The sequence below is a fragment of the Carica papaya genome, chromosome 6 (genome assembly GCF_054855325.1).
Source record: "Carica papaya isolate Zhongbai chromosome 6, ASM5485532v1, whole genome shotgun sequence".
Lineage (NCBI taxonomy): Eukaryota > Viridiplantae > Streptophyta > Magnoliopsida > Brassicales > Caricaceae > Carica > Carica papaya.
This window is the reverse complement of record NC_142314.1, coordinates 18,395,953-18,409,197: the sequence shown is the minus strand read 5'-3', so window position 1 is coordinate 18,409,197 and position 13,245 is coordinate 18,395,953. Positions and strand designations below refer to the sequence as shown.

The 13,245-nt window shown below is 33.6% G+C and overlaps 1 protein-coding gene across 1 annotated transcript; it reads left to right on the top strand.

Annotated features, from left to right (window-relative positions):
• The first annotated feature begins 9,043 nt into the window (after positions 1-9,043).
• LOC110825692 (sirohydrochlorin ferrochelatase, chloroplastic) lies at positions 9,044-12,431 on the top strand. The gene is made up of 6 exons (XM_022056175.2): positions 9,044-9,174; positions 9,252-9,460; positions 9,562-9,623; positions 10,752-10,862; positions 10,997-11,089; positions 12,168-12,431. The coding sequence occupies exons 1-6, from the start codon at positions 9,071-9,073 to the stop codon at positions 12,267-12,269; spliced, it is 681 nt and encodes a 226-aa protein (XP_021911867.2). The 5' UTR covers positions 9,044-9,070; the 3' UTR covers positions 12,270-12,431.
• The last annotated feature ends 814 nt before the right edge of the window (positions 12,432-13,245 follow it).

Sequence of the window (13,245 nt, the reverse complement as noted above, 5' to 3'; positions counted from 1 at the left end):
CTGCCCAGTCAGAAGCCCCGACGAACCGGAGCATACTGCGTGGAAAGTCTCGCTGACTCAGCGCCCGCGGGAGGCCACGCTGGCAATCTGCATGCCCGCGATCGAACGGACCAGATGTGTTTCCGCGTGTGTGGACGGTTAAGATCCATTCCCTCCTTAGGCGTGATCGAACGGTCATGATTAAATATGATGAACGGTTCAAATTCGTTTCCTCTTTAAACATGATCGTGTCTAGATCAAATCGCGATGAATGGTCAAGATTCATTTTCTCTTTAAACGCGATGGGATGGTCGAGATCAAATACGATAAAAGACTCAGATTTAAGGGAGACGGGTATAAATATCTCACTTCACACCGAACCTAAATCTTAGCTGCCAGCCCCCCGTCGGAGAAGAAGAACCAGTCGCAAGAGAAGGGAGCCGACTGCCGCCTGCCACCGTGTCGGAGTCACCTTCGACCGCCAACAAAGGTAAAAATTCTCCTATTCGTTCAAAGTTTGATTTTGAACACCCCCATGGCCAAACTAGAGTAAAAGGAATGACAGATGAACCAAAAATCGTGAGTAAATTCCGGCGGTGCTGCCGCAGGCAAAATCAAAAATCACCTCCCATGGGCCCCTTCTCAATTCCCATTTCATGCAATTTTTCCACCATTGTGTTCACCATTCTATTTTCTACATGTTGACCAAAGAAAAACACCCAGCCGTAAAAGTGAACTGATGGAGCCACAGCACCAGAAAATTCCACCGCCGGTAAGTTTTTGTTTTTCAATTTTTTTGGGCCAACCAAAACTCCCTAATATGTTTTCTCACAAGGTTGGGTATAAAACCGACCGAAATTGGCTAAAACACCGATTTTTTATTTTTTGGAGCATTTTTTAGGTACATAAATAGTGTTTTAATCTCCACATAAAAATTTAGGAAATCCAAAAACTGCCAATAGGTGCAACTAAAAGTTTGGTGTTTCGAACATCGATTTGGGTAAGAATATCTTACCTTATTCCCTGTTATAAAATTAAAGTCTAATTATAAATTATACAGTATTTTGCATAATTCAGAAAATTTTGATAATTAATTACAGGTTACTAATGGAGCCGGAACCGGTTATTTATAACTGTTTGTTCTGTTTTAATTGATTGTTTGATTTTACATTTTTAAATGCATGATAATACACTAAAATTGGTAAGATAATTTAGTTATATTTCCTTGATGCATGTCTTGTTTTTCTTGCGTGATTTACAATTAAATTGTGAAACTAAAAATTAAATGTAAATGGCAAATTGCTTGGTTAAGTGAATTAATGAAACAGTTTTCTTACTGGATATCTTGATAGATCGTGGACGGACCAGGTACATAGAGAACCCTACTGTAAACGTTACCTCATATCGGACGGGGTATCGAGGAATGGTATTTTTGACGCTCATACTAGACGGGGTATGAGGACTGCCTGATTCACCATCATACTGGACAGGGTATTGAGAGATGGTACCCTTGGCGCTCATACCGAACGGGGTTGGCGACAGTCCGATTCACCCTCATACAGGACGGGGTATGGGGATGGCCGGTTAGTTGACAAATTTTTTTATGAGTTCACGTGTAGTGGGACATCGCTATGGACTCCCAGAGATACCAGTAACCAAATAAAAAGAGTAAATTGTTGTTATGGCTAATTGAATATGAGATTATGATGTTTGTGTTATTACCTCTATAGGTCAGTTTTGAAAATCTTGCTACGGTAAGTATGCAATAAATAATTTTATTTATGATAAATAAATTTACTTAATTTAAGAGCTCCATTAGTTGTTTTTATGATTTTTACCAACCTTTATTTCTGTATCGATGGGTAGTATGATATTCTTACTGGTCTAATGTAGCTCACCCTTTCATTAACCATTTCATATCAAGAGAACCAAGATCCAAATCCCGATCAACAAGGAATTTGTGAATAGTTTACCACCCGGACTCCCTTCAAAGGCTAGTGAAGGTCATTCTAGGATATCTAATTGTTTAATTTTCATTTATTTCTTGATTTTTCACTTGTTCTTTTATAATGGTCATTCCCGTAGTCCTATTGGGTATTCTAAATTATTGTGTAAAGAATGTAAACCCTAACTCTATTATTTCACTTCTGCATTCAATTTATGATTTTATTTTCTTTTAAGCTCTGGGCTGTTATAATGGCCACCTAAACTCATTTAAATTTATTTTGCAGCTTTATATCGTAATTCGTCATTTTAATTTTATGCCGATTATTTTTATTTAATTTTATCTGTTATTATTTATTTTATTTTATCTTTTTTAAGAAAATAATTTTCAGGAGAAAACGAAAAAAGGGGAAAAAATCCTGTGGGGAAACACCCACGAGAGAGGTTCACCAAGCATGGGCACCGCGCATGATCAGGCACATGTCCCATCTGCACGGAGCACAGGGCCGCTCCTGCACACATGTCTTGTCACTCGCAGGCAGGCCAATACGCGCGCATCACATTATGTGCGGACAGGGCTAAGCATCGCGCACTGTGCACCGTTTGTGCAGTAGGCCTGCGCGCTATAGGCCCTACGCGTGGCCAACCTTGTGAAGCACACTGTTGTCTCGGGCAATGTGTTGTTGCTAGTGGAGGAATTTTTCTTTCGTTTGGTCACGTCAAATCGATTATCTTCCACTCAACTCTCTTTCTTTTCATTAGATTTTGCCACTTAGTGCAAATTCGACGATCCCCATTTTCTATAAATAGGGACCTTCCTCCTATTTCCTCATCACTTTCATTTCATTCTTCTATCTTCCAAGAGTTTAGAGAGAGAGAGAGTGATCTAGAGAGAGAGGGAGAGGAGGAGAAGAAGAATGGTGTAGGAAAACTTTGAGATTTCAGTAAGAAATTTAGTATTTCTTTAAACATCTTAAGGAGTATTTCTAGAAAATTAAATTTATGAATTTGTGTTTTGATTTTTTGTATGTTCCATGTTTAGTAGTTCTAATAAAGTGAATTGTTCTTGATTTCAAGCATACTATGTAATTTTATTGGCACTTGATGATTTATATGTAAATTAAATAATATGAATCTAGTGATATTTGCCTGAAAAATATAAAAAAAGAAAAAAAAGAGAAGGGGAATGAGCCTGAATGATTCGAGAAATATATGTATCTGTATTGACATGCATAATACATCAAGTATCTCGTTAGACTTTTTATCTTTGAGGGGTATATGTTTTTCCCTCCTCTATCTAGTCTGGAAAGACATGAAAGGACCGCTCACTATGGATGACGGTGTACCCTTTGACGAGAGTGGTGATGTGAATATCTATTGGGGGTTATATTTGGCTAAGTACTTCCATGACTATAGAAGATCTTATAGGACTACAATGGTTGGTACGGTCGTGGTCATAGATCGTACTATGGTTTGGCAAGCCAAAAATGTGCTTGAGTAAAGTATCGTTATCTGTATTTGATCTAGTCATTCCACAAGGGTAGTCAGAAATTCGTATTTACCTTCAAAGATGGAAGTTAGAATGACTTCGCAAAGCATGACTTAAAAATCTGAGCATTTCATGATTTATTTGATTTTCTCTTGTTAAGTATGATGTTTGATTTTGATTGTTGTGACTATGATATGATGTTTTCTTTGGTAAATAAAATTATTTTCATAAAGTAAGATAAAACTCTTATGTGACCAGATAGTAAGTATTTATGATATAATTATTTACTTTTAAAATCTTACGATGTTATTAGATATTATTTTCTTTACTGAGTATATGGAACTCACCTTTTCCATACTCCCCGGATGAGAAAAATAGTGAGAAACCGACCGCTGACCTACCCCTTGAAGTGTATGAGGATCCCGTAGATCCACAACCCTTGAGTGCATGAATTGTCCCATACTCTGATGAGTCCAAACACATAATGATAGACGTGACCCTTTTTTATTTTTAGTATCTTGATATTTTGTATTTCGCCACTTCTAGCCTCAGTTATGTATATGTATAATTGAAACTACACATATTTTGGTAAGGAATTTGTAATAATTTGTTCTGCTGCATACACTTTATCATGCACTTATAATCTATTTCTGTATATAGCACCCTTATGCTTTAGTTAGCATTTAGGATGTCACAGATGGTATCAGAGTAGTTACGTGGACCAAATCCCTTACAACTGAGACCGTAGGAAGAAAAGACCAATAGGAATATCTAGGAAAAATAAGTCATCTTTTCAAAATTAGACCAACAACTCGTGTCTTCCTTTCTTTTGTAAGAATAACACAAGGGAGACCTTCCGTAAAACGTACTGAAAGATCTAAGGTCCAGGACCATCCGACCAGAGCCTAGTTTACCGAACTCTTCCGAGCTATCCAAGGATTGACCGTAGCCATAGGATAGAACCAAGCCAACCCTTGTCAACACCCTACCACATAATACCGAATAGCTGAAAGGTTTATCTCTCACAACATAGCAGAGTTTAGGAAACTTAACCCGCCACACTTTGAAGGTGGCCCTAACCCCTTCGTAGCCGAAGCCTAGATCCTACAAATAGAGAAGCTTTTATCTGTTCTAGACCTAATCGAGGAATAAAAAGTTCTCCTAGTAGCTTTTATGTTGATCGGTGAAGCAAAACACTGGTGGCAACTTAAGAAGGAAGTCATGCCTACCCCTACCACTTGAAAAGTTTTCATGGATGCATTCTTTGATAAGTTTTTCCCAGCCTATGTCCGAGAGAAGAAGGGAGAGAAATTTCAGGACCTCTACCAAGGCAATCTGAAGGTTGCCCAATATGCAGCCTGAATTGTCCAATTGTCTAGGTTTGCTCCTCTAATGGTCACCCCCAAAAATTGAAAAGTTAAAAAGTTTCTAAAAGACCTTTGTGCCGATATTTATGATCGGGTTGCGATGCTGATACCCAGCTCATATGTCGAGGTGCTAGAACATGCTCAATTGGCCAAAGATCTCATCTCGGTCAAGCACCAAGCATTGTCCAAATCAATACCTGACAACAACCCCAATAATAAAAAAAAAGATTACCCGACCTAATAAGTAACCACCCCGATAAATGAACCCATGTTGCCCTTCCCCTTATTCTACCTGCACCTACTGAATAGCCTACCCGACCTTCCCAACCATGTTAGCTTTGTGGTCACTCGCATGGTGAATTACCCTGTCGGCGTATCAATCACCTGCTATCGGTGCATAACTACCCAACATCTTATAAAGGGTTGTCCTTAGCGGCCGAAGGACATGGTCAGACCTGTAGCTCAGGATCGTGTATACCACCTAGATTAACCTGGTGCCCTCCCCACTTATGTCCTTATCTAGGGTATATTTTTTATTCAAGATACTTTTGCCAAAACTTTGATCGATATAGGTGCTACCCATTCTTTTAACTCTTGTGCATTTGCTTGTAAATTTGATATTAGGATTGAACCTTTAAAAGAAATATTGACTATAGAAACTCCCTCTAGGGAATTATTAAAAACTCATTGTGTATATAAAAATTGTAAGATAAAAGCTTCGAAAATAGACGTATTTGTAGATTTAATACTCTTAGATTTCTCAAGATTTGACATTATTCTCAGAATAGATTGGTTAAAAAAATATAGGGCAATTATTGATTGTTAAAGTAAAGTTGTAACTTTATAAACTCTAAAAAAGAAATAAAAAAATCTATTTTTCTCTCTAATAATTGAATAAACAGGAAAATGGAGGCTAATCTTGTTGTGTACTCGATTCCTATTGTTTACAACTTTTTGGAAGTTTTTTCCGTCGAATTATCTAGTCTACCTCCCCCGTAAAATGTAAAATTTTCTATCAAACTGTTTCCTAAAACCTAACCAATTTCGAAACATGCCTATTGCATGAGTCATGCTAAGCTCACAGAACTGGAAAACTAGCTTTCTGAGCTTCTTGGTCAGAAGTTTATTCGCCCTAGTAACTCCCTTTGAGGTGCTTCAGTGTTATTTGTGAAAAAGAATGGTGGTTCCCTCAAACTATGCATAGACTACCGAGAACTCAACCGAGTAATAATAAAGAGCAAGTATCCCCAACCTCGAATCGACGACATTTTCGACCAATTGCAATGAGTCATGGTCTTTTCTAAGATTGACCTCAGATCGGGATACTACCAACTAAGAGTTAAAGAATAAGATATTTTGAAGACCGTTTTTCGGTATAGATACGACCTGTACGAGTTCAAAGTGATGTCATTCGGGTTAACTAATACCCATATTGCCTTCATGGATCTCATGAATAGGATTTTCCGACATGCACTGGATCAATACGTCATTGTATTCATAAATGACATCTTAGTGTACTCCAAGAGTCCAAAAAAACATGCAGTCCACTTGTCTGAAGTGTTGGAAACACTCTGTTGGAACCAGCTGTTTGCTAAACTTAACAAATGCTCCTTCTAGTTGGATTGAGTTTCCTTTCTTAGTTATGTGATTTCAAGTGAAGGAGTTTCCTTGGAGCCAAGGTTGAAATGGTACCATGGTTTGGTCATGGATCGTACCATAGTTTGGTTAGCCGAAAATGTGCCTAAGCAAATTATCATTATCTGTATCTGATCTGGTCATTCCACATGGGTAATCTAAAATGCGTATTTGCTCTCAAAGATGGAAGTTGGAATGACTTCGCGAAGCATGATACAAAGATCTGAGCATTTCATGATTTATTTAATTTTTTATTGTCAAGTATGAGTTTGATTTTGATTGTTATGACTTTGACATTATGTTTTCTTTAATTAATAAAATTATTTTCATAAAGTAAGATAGGACTCTGACGTAACTAGATGGTAAGTATTTACGATATAATTATTCACCTTTAAAATCTTACAATATTATTTAAATACTATTTTTCTTACTAAATATATAAAACTCACCATTTCCATGCCTCCCCCCCTCCCTCAAATGAGGAAGATAACGAGGAACCGACCGCTGACCTACCCCTTGAAGTCTATGAGGATCCATGGATTCACAACCCCTGAGTGCATGACTTGTCCAGCACTCAGATGAGTCCAATCGCATAATGATAGAAGTGCCCCTTTTTATTTTTTTAATATTTTGATATTTTTGTATTTTGCCACTTCTGGCCTTAGTTATGTATATTTGTAATTGGAACTCACATATTTTAGTAAGAAATTTATAATAATTTGCTTCGTTGCATACAATTTATCATGCACTCATAATTTGTTTATGTATCTGGCACCCTTATGCCTTAGTTAGCATTTGGGATGTCACACTTCAATAGAAGGTCTAGTTTCATTATTGTGTGACAATACTGGAGCTATTGCTCAAGCAAAGGAGCTAAGATCACATTAAAAATCCAAACGCATTCTGTAGAGATACCACTTGATTAGAGAAATTATTGAACGTGAGGACGCTAAAATTCAAAAGGTTGATGGAAAGAATAATGCAGCCAACCCATTCATTAAGGCTCTTAGTGCAAAGGAGTTTGACAAGCATAAGTGGAAGTTGGGAATGAAGTACATGATAAATTGGATCTACTACAAGTAGGAGATTGTTAGAGATATAATTGTTATGCCCAAGATCTAATTATTCATGTAATATATTAAATATATTATTATTTGATAATTTATTTTAATATATAGTAATAATATTTGTTATTATCATATTTATTATTTTGTTGTTTAATTTATATGATAAAGTTCTTAATTAAATTTAGAGACTTTACATCAAGATAGAGATTTTTATAATAAGAGTAAAAATTTTTATGATTTAATCTAAAATATTCTTAATTATTGGATCATCAAAATAGGACATTGATGATCCAGTAAGACTAATATATATGTGATGATCTCTATAAGATAAAAATTAGTTAATCTCATTAACTAAATCACATATATAAATAATGCATATGAAGATATGATCATTGAACCGATTTAATTGAGAATTTCTAATCGCTAATATTACCTTAAACTATTAATATAATATTCTCTTAAAATGATGAGATGTGAGAATTTTTTTTGACCTGATATCATTACAGTAATTAACAAGTCATTTATCATACTTTGATTCTGAACACCTATAGTCATAGAATTATAGTTGAAAAAATATTAAGTGTGATTAAATACTTGTAGAATTAGTAATTGATTAAAACACAATCTATCAATTTTGATAATAAGTTTAACCTCTATGTTGTCATTTATTATAATGACTAAATTAAAATTTTGGTCAAGATAATTGAATGGAAAAAAAAAATTTCTTATATCATTCATTAGTTAGTATAATTGACATGAAACAAAGTTAACCTGTACAATTTTCGTATTTTCGAATAATTTCAATTTAAAAATCCGCTGTTATGTATGTTTTAAATTTAATTTTTAACCTATAATATAATTTTTAAAATATAAATAGATCATATCGAATTGTTTTATATTTTTCGTTGTGTATTATGAACATATTACAATTTTTAAAAAACGTAAGTAGAGATCTATTTTTATCCTATTTTTAGTCATTGCATACTAAAATAAAAAATATTATTTTGAAATTAAAATTTTACTTGACAGTAATTTGTCAATTAAATAAGAATTAATGTGTAGGTGGTGACTAAAATAAGAATATGAATCCATTTTCCATTTCAAGTTTCATGCTCTAATTAACACAATTTTGGTTTCGAAAACTGAAATTAATTCCTACTCAAATGGAAAATTAATTAAAATCAGCATTATAAAAACTTAATGTACAGATTTTTCAAGTCAAAATTATACATTATTTCTAACAAAATTTAATTATATATTTCAAAATTTCAACAAATGGTTGCAATTAGTATTAATTAATTTCTTTAGACATTAGAAAAGTATTACTATCAAAAAAATAATAATCAGTATACATGAAGACTTTTAATTGCAACTACATACAATTAAACATTATAAAATTTTATGTAAAATGATGATCAAGAGTTTTCACTCAAACAATACAAAAATCACCATGTATATATCGTATCACCATATAAATAAATGATAGATATGCAATCTCAAATAAATATATAAATATATATATATATATATTTATATAGAGAGAGAGATGAAAGGGTATTTAAGTAATTTACTCTCTTTCTGTTTGCTAAATGAGAAGGGGAACCCGAGAGTTCTCATTTATTCAGCTTACCTTGAAGATGTTGACAGAATCCTTGGCACAGATAAATCAAATTTTTCTCATCAATAAAAATATGTCAGCAGTCGACTAATATTTCTTCTTTGATATTCGTGTTTGTCTGGGATTGTTCTTGATAATTTTTCTTTTTGCAGAAATCGCAGTCTTTCAGCAGCCCAAACTGGAAGAACAAGCAGATGGGTACTTCCCAAGTTCCTCGAATTACCGAAACATCAACGGGGAAGACCGTGCCTGAGCACTGAAAATGGCAGATATAGAGATTACCCACATGGCGTGCGTGATCAAGATGGCATCATCATTGTTGACCATGGCTCGCGTCGGAAAGAATCCAATCTCATGCTAAGTAAGAAATGTCACAAATCTTCTTCTTTGTTTTTCTTTTAATTATATTTATTTTCGACTTAAGTGCTTCCGTGATTTGTGTCTCAACATTGTGAATTTCAGATGAATTTGTTGCCATGTTCAGAGATGAAACTGGGTACCAAATTGTGGAGCCTGCTCATATGGTACATTTTCAACTGCCTGCGCTTACATGTGCACATATATCCATGTCCAAAATTTGGTTTCATATGGTTTAGTTGATTAACAGTTTGAAGACCTTTTAGCAAATTATAGTTTAGAAATTCCATGTTGTGAATGTTATCAGTTTGTTTACATGCTCAAATGAGTTCCAGGAGAATCATTTTCTTTTATAATTCTTTCTTCATTCTGAAGTCTGAGGTTCTTGTAGTTATATCTCAAATATGCAAAATCTTTTAGTAGTAAAATGGGTTAAGGTAGTGGAAAGCTTCTCAATCTTTAATGATCTATTGCAAAATTATTTCAGAAAAATTTCTGGTCATGTATGGACAGTGAATGATGTCACTGTTCTTGTAATATGATATTTAAATTTCAAATAAGATTTTGGTTTGGCTCTCTATGCTGTATACGCCTCAATTGAGTTAAACTTTTGACTCGATTTAACCAGAATCGTTTTGATTGTTCATGTCTGTGTTGTTGCATTTAAATGAACATACTCTAGTTTTCTGTTTATTTTACAAGAAACTCATGGAAAAACAATTGCACATATTGTGCTCTATGATATTCTTCTCATGGTGGTGGCAGTCTGCAGATGTTCTTCACTGGTATTTCTGAAGAACAAAGCATTTAATTTATTAAAGTATAATTTAGTTATGTCATAAGCTAGAAATTTTACTTTTCCTTCAAGGTGGTTTAGATCTGAAAAGGATGCGAGTGATACCATTTTATGTTTTAGGAAAGGTGCGGAAGTTGAAAAGTTGTAACTTGTGAAAACTTGCTTTTCTAGTTTGTTTCTCTGCTGTTATAAAGCAGCAATTTGTCTTGAAGCACACTCAAGATACTCATAGCTCTATACAGTTATTTTTTATGCACATACTTCTTAAAGCCCATATTTATTTTGTCCAGATGCTTCTCATGCTTTTCCCAAAGGTAGTATTGCAAAGAAGATGGCACAATTCTTTAGCTTTGATGTTATTTGTTCAGTTTAGTGTGTGTACTGTGTTGTCTTGGTGTAGTTATTTTTGAGGTTGATAGAATGTTCTATACCTTTCATGACATTGTTAATTCTATAAAACTTAAATCTTGGGCTTTGTAATACCATTTAATATAAATAGGAGTTGGCAGAGCCATCCATAAGAGATGCATTTGCTTCATGTATTCAACAAGGAGCAAATCGTGTGATAGTAAGCCCCTTTTTTCTCTTTCCTGGGCGGCACTGGCATCAGGTAACTTATTAGATCTTTGCTTCGTTCCCTTGACCATAATCTATATGCTTGATTAATGGCTGCACCATTTTTTTGAAGGTATCGTGGAAAATATTAAAATTCTAACTTTGTTAATTTGATTGCATGTTTCACAGGATATTCCTTCATTAACTGCTAATGCTGCAAAAGAATATCCTGGTGTACCATACATCATAACTGCTCCTCTTGGCTTGCACGAGCTCCTTGTGGTATGGGATTTTCCTCATTTTTTTTCTCCTAGTTTTTACATTAACCGTGCAAGAGACTTTGAGACTCATCACTGTATTTTCAAATTGCGCTCAACTTTGCCGTTAGTTATCCTTACCTGAGCAATATGAAGATTATTCACGAGTACTGGCAATGTGACAATACTACTTAGTTAATGCTGTTAACTCCCAATTTTTATCCAAATATCTCCATGAAATCTGTAGTAATTTTGATATATGTATATATATATATATAAAGGCACTAAATTCAGTTCCAGTTAACAGCGTTCTTAACAAAATGTAAAAAAGTTCCTGACTGACTGCATTCTTAATTTAGTTAAAACTAAAACAAAAACTTTCATCCTTATTATTACTGATTTTCACCAGCTTTCAAAAACTTTTCACTGATTTGCAGTGTTGTTCACTGGCTTGATCAAATAATTGCGATCGAATTTCATAGTTTAGTTATAACTACTTTTAATTAAGAATGTAGTCAATTAGGAACTTACATACTTTTTTTATTAAGAATGAATACTCCAATTCCAAGAACACCATCAAGTAGTACTTTTAGGTAACCAGACCTGTGCGGTTATGAGATAGACCTTGTCCTACTAGCATGTTGGACTATGGTTTATTTCATCTTTTGAGAGCTCAAGGGATTAAAACGTGTGTGATATCCATATGGCTCATAAGGCTAGAAGTATTTGGTATTTCTGATTCTCAAGGGATAGAATTCGTGACACCCTATATTTCACACTGATAGTGTGTTAGGATAGGCTAAAATGAGATCAAGAAACAGAAGCAACCAACATTTTTTTAGTAACGTGGCAGTGAGTGATGTTACTCTGGCTATTACAACTAGTTTTCTCTTTTTCATTGATCATATCCATTTGTAAATAATTTCTCCTCCCTTTTCTCCCTCTCTCCCGTTTTAGATGACTAGGGTTAGTAATGTGACAATTAGTTTCCTCTTTCTTTATGAGTTTCCACCTGACTTTTGAAAGCTTATGCATATGAGTTTTCTGTAATTAGAGCAATTAATTGTTTTTATTTGGTTTAATCAGGATGATATGCATTGCAGGATGTTGTAAATGACAGGATAAAACACTGCTTAAGCCATGTAGAAGGAGATATAGATGAATGTGCAGTTTGTGCTGGAACCCAAAAATGCAGACTTCATTAGTTCACTACTTATCGTACACATATTAAGACGCTATTGCTGCATCGATGTAAGATAGTCTTTTGCAGTCCCTTTTTCCCTTTAAAAAATTTTGACAGCTATTTTTTTTATGTGTATGTGAGCACATATATATATATATATATATATAATCTTTTTAAAGCATTATAGTATATACAATGGGATATGTATGTATATGTAATCTTTTCAAAGCATTAATTATAGTATATGACGTTTAGGAGTCTTATGGCCTAGGTAACCTTCCCCTCTGGTAACATGCTCCTTTTATAATACATGGTTGTTCTTCTACACACTCACTAATTTTACCTTTTTTTTCCCCCAACTAATATTGGCTATATGTCAAAAGTATGTGAATTCAAATTTTAAGTATATTACTACACTAAGTTACTATGGTTATCATTCTACTTGTAATATCATATCGAATTGTTATTTGTGATTTTAATTGAATCAATTAATGTGAAACAGATTTTTCTATCTGGTATTGGATATATTTTGTAATTTTATAACAGCTAATTGATTTTTCAGGAGAAGAAGGCTAATTGGTGTTTGCTTACTTTCAAATTTTTAAGTGTTGTTTGGTATATGTTTAATATGAAAACGTTTTGTTTAAATTATATTTATTTTATTCACAAAAACATACAAGTTAATTAACTACTACGATGATGATAGGTATAGGAAATTTTAAATTTTTGTTTTTGGCATTTTCTATAAAAATCTTTCTTTTTGTGCTTAAATTATTAAAAAATACATATATTTATATCCTTTAGTGAATATATATATATATATATATTTAAACAGTTATAATTTAGAAAATTAAAACAAAAAAAAATATTTTTATTTACGAAAATAGTTCAATTTTTTATTTTCTAAATTTATATGTTTGTACCATTTGATAAATATTTTTAAAAATAGTGCATATATTAACTATTATAAGTATATCATTATAGTAAGTATCCGATAA